This window comes from Ammospiza caudacuta, chromosome Z (assembly GCF_027887145.1).
Source record: "Ammospiza caudacuta isolate bAmmCau1 chromosome Z, bAmmCau1.pri, whole genome shotgun sequence".
In the NCBI taxonomy this organism is placed as follows: Eukaryota; Metazoa; Chordata; class Aves; order Passeriformes; family Passerellidae; genus Ammospiza; species Ammospiza caudacuta.
Genome location: NC_080632.1, coordinates 48635148 through 48650620, shown reverse-complemented (window position 1 = coordinate 48650620; position 15473 = coordinate 48635148). Strand labels below are relative to the sequence as shown.

The window sequence follows — 15473 nt, the reverse complement described above, 5'->3', positions numbered from 1 at the left end:
TCATCAGCTCATGTCCAGCTTTTCATGCACCAGCACCCCCACGTCCTCCTTGCTGGGCTGCTCTCAGTCCGTTCATCCCCTGTCTGTATTGATATCAGCAATTGCCCTGACCCAGCTGCAGCACTTTATTAGTTAATGTCATTGATTGCAACACTGGTTGCAACACATCTGGAGTTTCTTTAGTGATCTTGATTACTTATTGATTGCTTTGAGCACACTTCAAAGCCTTGACTTCTGAGACTTATTTAATAGTCCTTGGTTTTTTTTTAGCAAAACTTTATTTTTGTTAATGTGGGCTAAAGTGGTTCAGGGGCCCTTATTATTAGTTTGTGATAATTAACAGTGGGTGTGTTAGCCTTAGTGTGTTCAGATAGAGTTCTTTTTTAATTCATCAAGCTATAGCTGTATAATGAATTTATTTAACTTGATGTTAAGCTTCAGTATCAGTAAAATGCATCTTCCAAAATATAAACTCGTTGCAATGAAATGCTACTAATTGTTTGATAAATGAGATCAAAAACATCTCAACTGAGTTTTGTTGGTTTTAACTGTACATGTTAGTGTTTTGCTTGAATAGCTCAAGATATGGTTAGGATTTCTCCATTGTATGAATGCTCTTGTTTTTAAGCTTTTTTAATTAGAAAAGATTGTGATAGTCAAATGATTGAAAATAATATTGATACTTTTAAGATAAATGCAAGGATGATACAAAGTAGTAAGTTTACTAAAATTTCAGGTGGCTAACAATTTTTTTATTTAAGAAATGTTGGGTTTTAAATAATACTTTGAATCTCCTCTAGCACTTCAAAGTAGTTCATTTTCTTTTTCTTTTAGTGAAGTGGCAAATGAAGAAGAGGATTTGAGTGAGGCAAGTATTATTTTTTTTTACTACTAATTCTTTGTTTTTTACTGTGGGCAGATAAGATTTCCTTTGGGGAACAAATGTTACTTTAGAGATCTTTAAGAACTAGCACAAGCCAGATTTCTGGCAAAAGTGTGAAGGCTCTCAGGTTTGGCTATTCACATCAGGGTAGAATTAGCATACTACCTGCTACTTTTATAGAAACTGATGGTATTGTATTTCAGTTAGTAGATTAGTTATATAGGAATATATTATATGGGTTGTGTATCACAGGGTGACAAACCACCAGAGTGATAAAAACTCTGAAACTACTTCTTAAAATATAATTAAAATCAAGTTTATGAATTGCAATGTTTGAGGGTAAGTCTGCATGTGAGTCAGAGTCCTGTTTGAAAGATTTCTTCAAGAGAACACAAACTCAGTGAATTATTAAATTGTAGCAGTGAAATTGTATTGTTGGAGACTGTCACCTCTGAAAGACATGGGATTTGAATAGTCATGCAGTAACATTGAAGTAAATACAGAGGCAGTTTAGAAAGTTGTTGTGCAAGAAAGTTGTTGTACATAGTGCAGGTAAGCATAAGCTTGTTACCTGAAATATGTCTCTGTCTCCAACCAGAGATCATGGGAGTACCTCTTTATATTGCTGTTGAGATAAGGTTGGAATATATGACTGGGACTGTATTAACTATACTGTGTGTTGACGTAGTGGAAGTAAAGGAAGAGCACAGTCTGTCTCATTCACGTGCCTAAAAAAACAATCTACTTACATGCTTTTCCTTTTTTCATAAGGCATAGTATGAATTCAGGCTTTTTCATTCTTCTCCTTTGTAATTCCTGCTGTATGCAGGAGCATTTTAGTCTTAGAAGGGTTTGGAGAATGCTATTTTAGTAGTAATTCTTCAGATATTCAAATATCGCTTTCTAAAACAAACTGATTTGGGGAGTGTAGAACATGGATTTATTAGGTTGAATAAAAATTTAAATAAATGTAATAATTAAGCCAAAGTTGGAAATATGAAGGCTTTTTCTCTTTTTTTCCTGGGGAGGTATTCTCTTTAGATTTCATTACATTTAAGATTTTAGCTAAGATCTAGCACTTCAGGCAGTTACCTGGGTCTTGTGAAGTAGTACTATTATTTTATGATCTCTTAGAGTTATTTTAGTTAACACATCACAGGATCACTTCTGCATTTACACAGCTGAAAGATGTTGGTAGTTTTATTGCCAAACCTGGGAGCAAATAATTCTTCCAGATCTTCCTACTTCCCCCAACCTACCAGCCCATAGCATGTAAGAGAAACTCTTGTTCTCTAAGCACCTGGCCTTGCTGTTCATGCTATTAAATACCATCCTGTTTCTCTTACTGCAGTCCTCAAATTTGTACATTTAATTCTTTGAGAGAGTCTTTGTATTAGCAGTACCTCATAGCTATTTGTTAGGATTCTTTTTGTGCTCAAGTAATTAATGAAAACATTATATGAAATGTATTAACAATTTTTTTTCTCACCAGTGACATTTCTTTTGTGCACAATTTCTTTTCCTCTCCCTATTTGTCTGTCAGTTGCTGAACAGTAAGTTTCATGCAGTACTATGTGTAGATAAAATGAATTATTCACCCCTCAGTTCAATAATCTCTTTAAACAGGAAAATCATATTACATGTAGTAGCCAGTCATTCTGTCACAAAATGTCTCATTACCATTTTTATTTTCATATTAAGGCGGAGAATAGGACAACTCCACCCAGCTAATAACAGCAGTTAGAAGTAGTACAACGTTCAGGCAAACACTTTTGCATATCTGTGTCACATGGAGAGCAACTCAGCCAACAGAACAGCCACTTCCCTTTTGAGGTGCCATGCAGTTCAGTCTGGATTGTTTATTCTGTTGTTAGATGTTTGTTGGTATGAGATGGACTTAAAGAGAGAGAGTAGGACTGAAGGAAGAGACTAGGTAGGAGAAAAGAGTAGAGCTGCAGGAGGGAACGCAGTTGAGGAGGAAGAGTATATCCTATTTTCTCAGTGTTTTTCTAGAAGAAAAATGGTGAAATACTTTGCAAACTGAGGCTGATGGGTGGTTTGAGAAATAGAGGTTTTAGCCAAGTGGGACAAGTTAAAACATTTTGTCTCCCCAGTTTTAACCCTCTTCCTGTTACTCCGATGTCTGCAAATTTTAACTAGCTTACTACTTAGCAAATGCTATTTTTCTAGAGTTGTGCATTTTTATTCCAGAAGTTTTGTCCAATTAATTGTGTGTCAGTGAAATGCTTTTACCTAAGCCTTAGTCAAATCTCCACCAGGAGCCTGTCTTTATCCTTGACTGTTAAAGATTTCAAACACAGTCCTGTCACTTTTTTACTTTTTTTTTTTTTTGGACCTCCCCCTGCTGTTGAGGTCTGTAATCACCCATCTCTCTGACAATTTATCATGTAAGCAAATATTCTACAAAGTTTCATTATCTCCTCTGTCAAACAATATCTTTCTGGTAAATTAAGGGAAATGCTGATCCTGTTCCAGTTTTCTCTTCCCTATTAAAAAGGAACAGACAAAAATCCCCCAACAATTTTTCTGTCTTTTCATTGGCAAAATATTCAGCTGTTTTACTGTGCTAAATATTCAGAGATTTCTGTCTTATTTCTGACTGGTCTTGTCTTGTCTAAATCTTGAATCTAAGCATAGTAGTCTAAAGATTCCTAAACAGTGACTCCACTACAACTTCTGAAATCCAATTGTTGATTTTTCTCTTCTATTCCCAAATTTTGCCTCTTGCTGCTTTTACTTCTTTTATTCTTTCCTCCTTCATGTTTATGGACATAATCTTCATGCTACTCTTCCTCCTACCTGTATCTCACACCCAGGACATGTACATGTTCTTCCTTCCCAAGTGCTTACATTCTGGCAGTCTCCTGGATACAGTTAAGTCCTCTGGCTTGCTATTTCTAACTGTCCTTTCTGTCTTTGGCTAAAATTAGAATCATGTGGCATCTTACACTTTCCTTTTGCTGATGAGCATCACACCAAAGTAAATGTGAAAAGATATACCATGTCATCTTCAAACTGTCATTCTTCAGTTAAGGTTCATGCAGACTTCCTTCTTCCATGAAGGAGATAGTCAAACTTAGATCCCTTGGTCTAGTCAGGCTACTTGTTCATTCTCCAGCTATTTCTCCCTTCAAATGTCTTTGATCCAAGGTGCTTTATCCCTTTTGCCTACCTGTGCTAGGTATGGAGGCCTGAGGCCTCTCCTTTGACCTCTGTAGCAAGCTGCAATGATCAATTCCACAGGTTTTCACAGCTTATGATCAATTATGATCAATTCATTAAGCTTATAACAATTTCACAGTTATGATCAATTTAGTATTTGTAAATTCCTTAATGGGAGCTGATGGGCTACCCTCTTCTATCCCATCATGACTGTAGTATACCCATGTGGTAGGGAGTTAAGTTTTTCTTTCAGTGGACAATGAAGGATGGTACCATCATGTCTCAATACCATTGAGACAATGGTATTGTGTCAATCAAATTTTTGATTCATGAACAGTGGTATGGGTAATATCACACTGCTGTGATGTCATCTACAGAGCTGTAAAAGTTAATAGTCTAGAATAGACTGGTTTAAGTTTTTAACCCTTACAGATAAGAAGTAATTTGTGTATGGAAAAGAAACTGTCATGTTTGTAATTTTTTTCATTACCTCTGTAGCAAATAAGGATATATTGTTTGAAGTTTGCTTTTTTCTTGGAAGAGATTATATTTGTAAGAAAAAGATTTCCATATTTGTCATTCTGTACTGAAAAGTATCTGAAGTAGTTTTATCATTTTAAATCAATAAAGGATGAAGAGGAACATGATGAAGATGCTGATAGTGTTGAAGATGAAGCTGCTAGTAATGAGAGATTTCAAATAAAGGAACGCATTGCCAAGAAACTCAAAATTGATACAAGTGAAAATACTAAACAGCAACTTCAAGAAGAAGTAACCAAGACAGAAAGGAAAACAACTAGTCGCAGGTAAGGATTGTGTTGTTTGGTAGATGTTTTTCTTTATACTGCTTACAGTTTTAGGATTTTCATAATTTATTGATTCCTTGTATGGGAGTTTTATTTTTCCCTGTGAGTTAGAAATAAAGCGTCTTTATGTGTATTTGTCAGTCTTTACTTTGTCTTTCTTCTCAGTTGTAAGATTGAATTTAGCAGTTCTTTACGTGTGTTAACACATAGTAGTAACACATAGTAGCTGCCCACCACTGAGACTCACAGAAAGGAGGGTCATCCAGTGAAGTCTGGTATATCACAGTACTCACCCTGCAGTGTACCAACTTTCCAACGCTGCAGCAGTCACATCCGTTTTTCTCTGCAGACATAACAGCATGGATTCCTGTCATGTAATTTGGTTATGCCAGTGTTTGTGAACATCCCTTCCAACTCATATGATCCTTCTTCTCACCACTTTTCATACTGATCATGATGTCACAAGGCCTGAAATACTTCTTTTGTCAACTGGGGCCACCTGTCCTGGTTTTGTCTTCTCACACCTCCCAGGCATTCCAGTTCTCCTGCTTTCAGTACAAAAAGCAAAAAAGTCTTTGGCTCTTTGTAAAACAGCTCTGTGTTAACACAAGTCCAAAGCATATCCTCATGCTGGCTACTGCAGAAAAAATTGACTCTACCTCAGCTGAAACCAGCGTGAAACTCTGATTCTGGAGCACTAGATTTCTATTTTTCAGTTTTCCTTTCTCTCAGTAAGAGCAGTACATATTAGTACATACAGCAGTACATATAGCATAAATTGCAGTACATAAAATAGAGTATCATGATTTTATGGGTATGTTAGATATAACTAGGTATTTTTTTCAAGAACATGTACAAAACATCTTGTAAAACAGACTTCCTGACTTTTCTTTCTGTTGTCTTTGAAGTTGTGATGTGTGTTGCTTTGGGAATTGGTGGCTATAGTATCACTGCTGCAGACAGATGGTCCCCAGGAAGTAGAGATCAGTGAGGATGATGAATAACTTCAATCCCAAAATCTGGTTACTAGTCTTGTGGTTGAGATTGATGCAATCTTCTGAGACTCAGTGAATTGTTCTTGGTTGGGGAGAATAAACAATTACCGTTCAGCATTAGATAGCCATATTCAGTAGGACAGGCTTAGAAATTTGAAGGTCTCTAAGAAAAGCTGTCTCTGAAAAAGAACCTTGAACTATATGGCAGCCAAATAACTTCTTTACAGCAGCAAAGGGCTTTGGAAGCTGTACGTGTTTACTGCTACCTATTCGTTCAACTACCTGTGCACCCATCTGTTCAATTGTCCCTAGGGTTTTATTAGAATGGCTGCTGGGAACAAAATTGACTAAGGTGTAATAGCAAGTCTTTAGCATGAAGAGAATAAGAGGCATGAGGATACCCATAGGAATTAGGTACAAAAAGCCCAAGCTAGCATCATGTTATAGCTAATTTTAAGAGACATTTGTGTAGTCAGTCTGTAAGCTGCTGGCTCTACATGTGGTAGATCAATGTGCTCTTTTTGTGGTTACTCTGTTCTTTCAGGGAAGCAGTAGTAATAGTTTTAAAGCCAAATGGGTTATCTTAACTCAGAAGAGGGTTTTATTGGTTGTATTTTTAGCAGTTGGGAGCCATAGCCTTAGGAAATACTGCTTAGTATCACAAGTAACATAAATTTCTAGACTTACTGTTTTCCACATAATTGTCTGCAGTCCTCTGGCCTGAAAATCAAAGGCACGATATTGTTTGTTATAAATAATGTGGTTTTACATTTGAGGTCTGTTTAGAAAAAGTAAGATAAACAATATCAAGTTTCATTGTCTGAAATAGTGACTATTTTCTCACTGTACTGGCAACGTTCAATAATATACACATGGATGTTCACCACCTACTGTACTCAAAGCCTGTGTTGATCAGAGGCAGAGATGTGCGAGGTGTAAATATCAAACAAAAAGTTAGACGGACTATCCACAGCTTGAGGGTAATGTCTACTGACATCATAGGGTGAAGAAACTTCTGATATCTATCAAAATTTCTTCTAATCAGATACTTAAATGTGCTGGTAGAATAATTGAACTTCTAACAACATTTGTTTCAGAGTACCGTTTTTAACATGCGTGATGCCTTCTGCAAAACTGTATTCATTTGTAGCAGTTTCTTTTAATCCAAATGCATTTGTGAGGTCTGTTTTAGAGAAGCAGTATGGAAACAATAGATACTTTCTCAAATTCATGGTGCTGAGATCCAATACCACTTCTAAATGCAGCCATACTTGAAGTGCTTGAATAGTAAAGTTAATTTTGGTCATTTCAGTATGCATTTTAACCTCTTGTGTATATTTTTAAAATAGCTTTTTTTTGGACAACTTTGTATTAGATAAGGAAACTTGAGAAAAAGAGCCTCCCAGTCATTCTGGCAAGTTGTTAGAGAAGTTCTGTTGGTCTGGGGTATTTTAGAAAGCATAAACCTAAACTTCACACTGTAAAACAGCTACTTACATATATAGGAATGTTTAGAGATAGAAGAAGTGTTTGCCATCATTGCATAAGTAATAAAATTTCTCAGCATTGCATTGGGTTTGTAAAATGGCAGTGGCTTGAGATGACCATCTGAAGACTTCAGAGTAAATAGCCCTCTTGTAGTCTGGTAATTAAAAATATTTCTTCTACATTTCTTTTCATCCTGTAGGTGGAGCTCGGATGCTACACATTTCTGCTTACTAGCTTTAAAAATTTTCAGTGCTTATTATTTGCAAGACATGCAATGTGGGGTGAAATACAGTGGACTGTACAGTTTTTCACTGTATAATCAAGTTCACTTGATTTTACACACACCTTTTCATGGGTGTGATATTAACACATGTGATCACACTTTTGATTTCACACACCTTTTCATGGGTGTGATACTAAATGGCAATATGAAAAAAGTGCTTATAATAGCTGAACAATTAAGGAAGAGAAGCTGACTTTTTGAGTAGTTAATGTCATTTGAATTTAATTTGGCATTTCCTCTTGTATATTTTCTCTTAATAATCCTATAATTTGCTGTTCAACTAAGTAATCACATTTATTTTGTTTTGCAAACTATTACCATCCCAAGGAGATGAATAGTAGTAAATACTACTACTACTACTACTATTAACTACTTTAATAATTATTAAAGTAGTTAATAGTAGCTCTATTGGCACTCCTTTGCATTCCTGTTATTTTCTTATATCCATTTGCCATGGGTAAAATAAATCCTATGTGAAGCTTTACATATTTTCTGTGCATATATAAGTAATTAGTTCCTTCATCCTTAAAGCAGAAATGTATAACAGTTTTTAAGATGTGCTTCCTAAGGCTTAGTTTTTTATTGAAAGACAACATAAAATAACTTGGAGAAAAGCTTACACCCCCACAGTCCTGTCACCTAGACACAATCATAATAAAAATAGTTAATAATGCCAGGCAGGGTTTCAAGTTCATGCTAAATCCAGTTTAGACCGTACAGTAAAAATTGAATATTGTCAAGACACCTCAGCATTTTCTTGGCATCAACATGAATAAACATTGCCACACTGAGCATGCGAGTTTGCTTTTCTAAGGTGCTCATATAGTACTGTGGTGTGGAAAAGCCAAAGGTAATCTTACATGATCACATGGAAATCTTTTCTAAAAAATCTTGAAATCATCAATTTTTTTCTCTTTATAAATCTGCAGTTGTTATAAATTATGAGTTATGTACTTTATAAATTAATAATTTATGCTGAAATATGTTGTTTTAAATGTATTTATTGTGTGATTGTTACCTTGAGCTTATAATGCAAGCATTGCACAGTGAAAAGTAGTAAAAATGTGTATTTATATGTTTCTACTTATTTAAACTTAATCTAGTGTCTCATCTTGTGATCAGCAACTACTTTCTGTCAATGTTGGCTGTTAATAAATATAATAATGTGATGTAAATACCATATATTTAGAGCTACGTATTTACTTTGGAATGTTAAGTTTTATCTGTTTCTATATTAACAGATATATTTCTTCACAAAACTACTATTTTAAATTTAATAACTGTACTTCTAATCCTACCAGCATTTTCTTAAACTAAGGGTAACTTACTATCAGACTTTGTCCAACAATAGATTTTGTCTCCTGGTTTTCCAGTTTAGCACCAGAAAACAGACATTATATGTTAGTCAAATTGGCTTTTGAGGTTCTGAATAGAAACTCTTTTTGCAACTGGCTTCAAACTTCACTGTACCTAGAGAACTGCTGCTGTTTTCATACAGCAAATTCAGGTATTCTTTTAAGTGTTTTAAGCCAAATGAGACAATTAGATAAACTGTGTATCTCATGCCATAATTTACTGCCAGTTACCCTTGTATTGAACTCACTGTTTGGCTACAGCTGAACTGGAAAGGCATTCAAACATAATTTTTTTTAGATATCAAGAGAGCATAGTTTGCTCCATATTTAATCAGTGAGTGTATTCTCTTCCAGTATTTAGATACATGATTCCTAATGGTACCTCTTCCAGTTTTATATTTTAACTTGTCTGGGTTCAGCTTGTAGCCACTGAATTACTTGTTGCTGTGCCTTTTTCTGATGTTCACTTCAGCAGGCTGTATTTTCTCTTACTTCTACCACTTAAATTCCAATTGAGTCCTTTCAATAAGCTGTAGACATTGAGTTTTTTCTGGCCTTCACAGTAAGAAATTTTTTTCTAGTCTTCAAATTACTTTATAGTTTGGGTTCTTTTCCATCTCCAATTTTCCAACATTCTTTAAATCTCTTTCATCATTAATCTCTTACTAGCTTTAATAATGCTGTATGCAGAGAGCAGCAACGTTTTTTTTTTTTACTTCCCCTTCCCTGTTCATTCACAGGTTGACCACATCAGCCCTTCTTACAAGTATTCAACTGATATCACTTAGGTTGCTTGGGCTTTTCAGTTTCTTTTCAGTCATTGCTCTCTGAGAATTAGTTTGTCATTTTCTCTGTTTTTTAGTTCCTAGATTTTGGCAATTAGATATTCAGGTTTTGTTTTATTCAGCAAGCCCAGGTTGCCTAGCAGTTCTGATATGACAGTTTGCTACTGTGATAGTTAGTGCGATCCACTACTAATGGATTTAGTAGAGTTCCCTGGAGTGAATAGGTATATATCTACTCAGTGGGTTATGTGCCTCTGGCAACTACTTTAAGCAATAACTTTGTAATCTAATTCTTGAAGATGGTCTTTTAGCCTGTTTTGTGTTGCTATTATTTTAAGACTTCCTTACATGTACGTACTGGGAAGCACATTTTCAGCTTTTTTGGATTGACTCTAAAATTAGCCAAGTTAGTAGCCAGTCAGGAACTTATGCTTAGTTCTATTAAGAAACTCCCTGATAACATTGTGTCAAAATTTATATGCTACTCTGAAACCTAAATTTCCCCTCTCAATTTTTTCACAAAATGAAACTCATTGTACTCTGAATTTTAACAATGCCAAGTGCAAGGTGCTGCACCTTGGTCAGAGCAATCTTAAGCACAAACACAGGGTGAGCATAAAATGGATTGAGGGCCACCCTGAGGAGAAAACCGGGGGATGCTGGTTGGCAAGAAACTTTACATGAGCTGGAGACATGCATTTGCTGCCCAGGAAGCCAACTGGGCTGCTTCAAAAATATGGCCAGCCAAGCAAGGGAGGTAAGACCTGTATGGAAGAAGGTAATAAACTTTTTAGCAGGGTCTTTTGCAATAAGAATAAGAGGCAATGGTTTTGGTTTTTGTTTGTTTTTTTTTTCTTTTTTTTCAAAAAAGAAAGGGTTGATTTACATTAGATTTAACAAAGATGTTTTTTACAATGAGGGTGGTGAAATGCTGAACTGGTTGTCCAGAGAGGTGATGGATGCTCCTCCACCATGCAGTTTGTTCAAGGTCTGGCAGAACAGAGCTCTGAGCAACCTGATCTAGTTGTAGATGACCCTGCCCATTGTAGAGGCTTGGAGACAATAACTGTTAACCATCCCTTCCAACCCGAACCATTCCATGATTCTGTATCTCTTGTTAAGGCTAGTGCTTGTGTTTCATGGGGAAATTGTGAATACTTTTATTTTATTAAAAATCATTAATTCTGTATTTCAAAAAAGGCTTGTTCACTCTGTGTTTAATACGCTGCATTTGTTTGGATGTTCTTTTAAAACTAGGGGCCATTGTTAGTAATAAACTGGCAAAACATCTTGTGTTGTTCAATTTTAACTTAATTTGAAGCGGGCCATTTTGACACTAAGTGTCCAAAGCTTTAAACAATTTATATTCAAAAGGATAAATTACAGCTTTATACAAAAGTAGCTATTTAATCACATACTGAAATAACTTTAAATAATATTGAGTAAAATTTTACCAGTATTTCTGTAAGAGTGCAAAAGCTCCTATAATGATGAACTTCAAGAGAGCAAATAAGTAAGTCCTATTTCAATTCAGAGTATTGAAATGTTTCTCTTAAAATCATAACTTTCAGTGGCCTTTATTGCACTAAACATATTTAGGACTGTTCTAAGTGTTCTACTTGTTGTTCTTCAGTGGTTAATATATTGCCATTTCTGTTCTATCACTCTTGGTTTGAATTGTTATTTGAAAAGCTTCTTGGAGAAGTACTAGGCATTGAAATGTGCTGATACTTATAGAGAACAACATGGCAGTATTTTAGTCTTTATGTTCTGTGTCTTGATTGAACTGTTTCCAAGCAGAATTTTATAAGGTTAGTTACTTGCATTAGATACAGTATGTCAAGAATACTAGCTTTTCTTAGTTCTTCATATTAGACAGTTTTTCTTGTTCATCTTATAAATTCTTGAGAAGGTATTAGTTCAAGCATGCAAACTTGGCTGTGAAGACCTGACAACGTTGTAGGAGATAATGCAAGTAGTACCTTACCCCTACATATTTTCAGTGTGTACCAGAACAGTGCTCTTTCACTAGAGAAGCACTTTATGGAAATCTGAGCAGGACTCAGCCTCAGTGAAGGGGTAGAATTTGGATTATTATTGAAAGTAATTCCATTATTTATAAATTGACTTTACAGCATAAGGACAGGGAAAGCACCTGCCAGTTGTCAAGATCAACACATTTTTCAGGCATTACGCTGTAGTTAAAGGTGCTCCAACATACAATCCTTGCCTCACATGCCAAACTCAGCTTGTACTCAGAGCACATGTGGGGCTCTACCTTTGAGGAGTTCTGGAGATTATGTCAGAAATAAAGTAGACAAAATGTCACATGCCTCCAGTGGTTTGCAGATGGGACTCTCCTGAATTCTAAATACATTTAACATTGTTTTACCAAAGAGTGTAACTTGTGTTAATGCTACCTTGTGTTTTATAGCCACAGCAATGATATGCAGATATGCATAAGCTGAAGTTAACTGAAAACTTTTTTTTTTCTCCTGTGGTGCTAAGAAGAAGCACAGACACTAACTGGTAGAAATTCATTGGCTAGGTATCAAAAACAGTGGGAATGGAAAATAACCTGAAAAAGGAACTTATTTTTTTATGTATTCTTTTAAAACCCAGTTTTGAGTGTGTTAATACAATAGCAGTTCTAAGTTTCTGCCTTTCAGAAGGTATAAATACCTCCACATATTTATAATTTAGAAACTGAACTTTCTCTTTGCTTCTGTTCTGGAGATTTTTGGCATCTATGAAGATGTCTTTATACACCAGAGCCCCAGGAAAAGAATGTTAGACACTTTTATGGTGCTTTGCTTGATACTGACTATGGCAAATGTTAAACTAGAAAATCACACACACACACAAATTCACTACACATGTAAAGAGAAAAAAGGAAGAGACTTAGTTTTATATATTCCAAGTGTCTGAAAGAAGGGAAATGTTTTCAGAGTATTTTGGTTTGGTACTGATATCCTAATTTTGTAATTATATTGTATACAGTCACCCACAGGTCATGCATTCTTACAGTCATACTTACCTACATGTCAGATGTTTATTTTGATAGGATTCTACATTAATTCATGTGTATTTTGTATGCTTTGAGTGACGTGTCATAGTATATAAATTCAAAAAGGATTTGAAAAGAATTTGATTTGGACTGGAATTTGATAATAATTTTATGGTATGAGGATGAAGGAGAGAAAAGAATATTTTGGTGAAAACAACAGAAAACATTCTTACCCTTGGGACTGAGCAACTTTTTCTTTTTAAGACTGTCTCAAGAGATCTTCTTTTCCTGTCCACTTGGCCTGCTTTTCTTGCCAATTTTTGTACAACTAGAATATTCTACTTGCTTGTGGCGTTCTCTGTAGAATAGATTGCTTACACAATCTCAATATATCAAATTCTAAAAAGTCAGCTACAAAAACCAAGGCCAGAAGTAAGCTGTCATAGACAAGAGACTTCTAAGCAAGTTTTAGTGGTATAGAAGGTGGGCATGACCTTCTGTCCACAGTGTACTGTGTAAAAGATATCAGTCTTACAGTGGAATGGGAGAAGCCTCTTGCTGGGACTAGAGCCTTGAATGACATTTACTCTTGTTTTAATCTTTATATATTTTATCAAGTCATTTTGTTATTAGTTTTTCTCTCATCTTCTGCACTAATCTCATAGCATGAATGCTTTAAAAATATATTTAATTGATATTTTCTTTTGCTTTACATATTTCTTTTCCTCAGTGCATGAGGGATCACTCACTTCAGTCTATTTTTTTGCAAGGATAGCAATAATATTTGGTTTATCAAAGTGTAATGTTTCATATTTTTCTTTAATATATTCCTAAGTAATTTTTCAACTGATGGTAGTGTCTCTGTAATTGTTTAAGAAAATGTAAACAATTACCTACTTTTCCTTTAGTAAAAATGAGTTTTGAAGTTTTCTGCAAGTTTAAGAATCTAGTGTTTCTTTCAATCTGTATTTTTATATTTTATTCAAGAAATTCAGTATTTTGGACACATATTACTGACAGAAAAAAAACTCGATTGCTCCAGAATTGTTTTCAGCAATACATTTATATTCTGAATAAGCCTGTTTTCTTAGTGCTAAGGATTGCACAATTCACTTATTCTTTTCAAAATAATGTAAATTTTTCTCCCTTCTTTACGTTAATAATATTCATTGTAAAGACAGAATAATCCCAGACACACTCTTTGTAGAGTTAATGATTGGCAGTAACTTAAAAGCTGACTATACTATATTAAACACAAGCTCAGATTGTTTGGGCACAAAAACCAAAATCCCAGCACTGAGATTTTTCTTGGCTAAGCATCAAAGCCTGTTAATAGGTAGAGTGTTAGGCTAGGACAAAGACGGGATTGTTACTGTGGTATATTTCATCCTGCTGCTACTTGGCAAGAATCAGTGTATTTTTAGGTGAAGTTTGTGTGTGCATTTGTCTAGTCACCTGGAAAAAAGATGCGTATATGACCCGTGAAAATGCAGTTAGCATAACGGGAGGTGAGAACATGTAATCCTTATTATACAGTGAATTGGTAGCACTATATAGTGGGCAAGATACCATTTCAAAGAGTTGGAGAGTTCTCAGTTGTTTAGCTGCACATGTGATTGTTTTATTCTTGTAACATAACAAGATGGATTTAGCAGTGGTATAGCCATGTTCTTTTTAATTGCTAAATGTTCATGCTCCATTTCCTTTCTTTGTTTCAACAGAGCTGAGTAGCATGGGAAGAGACTTTTTGAGGGTTTTCTTTCTATGATATATTTTTTGTAAATATGAGTGGTATATCTTAAAGTGGCACTGAAGTGAAGGATGACTGGAGTATGCTCAAACAGTTTCTTTAAACATCGCATCTGCTGTTTAACTGTAGACATTCAATCTATATTAAAATTCAATATTTTTATTATTTGTACATGCCTTTCTATAGAGCCAAGCAGGTAATAAGTATTTTTAATATAGTGTAGAAGAAGTGATGTTGGTTACCAGATTCTGGTTTGGAATGTTTATAATGAGTAATGGTTTATAAATAAAAAGAAAGGAATTAAATTATTACCTAAAAAGTTGTGTTACATTTCTGATAATCAGTAGGTGATAGAGTATTCTAATTTGATAATTTGATAATAGTGAAACAAAATAAATTACAAAACTTTATGATCTGAATCACAGAATGGGTAAGGTTGGAGGGGTTGAATAAAATCTGAATCAACACGAACAAAGGAAACCCAACTTGAATCCTTATAAGGGTGTATCTGCTTCTAATGAGAAGAAGCTGTTTATCTTATAAAAGTGGAAAACATCCAGGAAGCCTGAACCTTGAGAGGGTAAGGCAGAAAAGACTGCTATGATCATTTCATCCAGCGATTTACCTAATAGAGCACACAAGCCTCCTAAATTCTTTTATCTCATTCTTATCTTTTGGTGGAAAAAAAATCCTGTTTTAATGTAAAGAATGTACCCCACAAAAAATTTTTTTTGTAATTGCCCTTCTTATTAAGTAAGACAATTACCTTACTTAAAATGCTACTACTTTTCAGTCTTTTTTGCTCCTCTTGGACTCTTTTTCACTCATCTGCTAGCTTTCTATTAACATATCTTTATTTGCAAATTCTACAAAATTTCTCTTGGACTTTGGTGTGTCAGGAAGATTGAGCATTAACCTTCTTTTGTGGCATTTTACAG

General features: G+C 34.9%; 1 protein-coding gene across 1 annotated transcript in view; it reads left to right on the top strand.

Moving 5' to 3' along the window:
• The window catches only part of CWC27 (CWC27 spliceosome associated cyclophilin), a 95221-nt gene that overhangs the window by 9923 nt on the left and 69825 nt on the right, over positions 1-15473 (top strand). Inside the window, exons 9-10 of the mRNA XM_058823773.1 lie at positions 835-868; positions 4697-4872. Of these exons, the coding sequence (XP_058679756.1) occupies positions 835-868; positions 4697-4872 (210 nt within the window). The remainder of the gene's footprint in view (positions 1-834; positions 869-4696; positions 4873-15473) is intronic.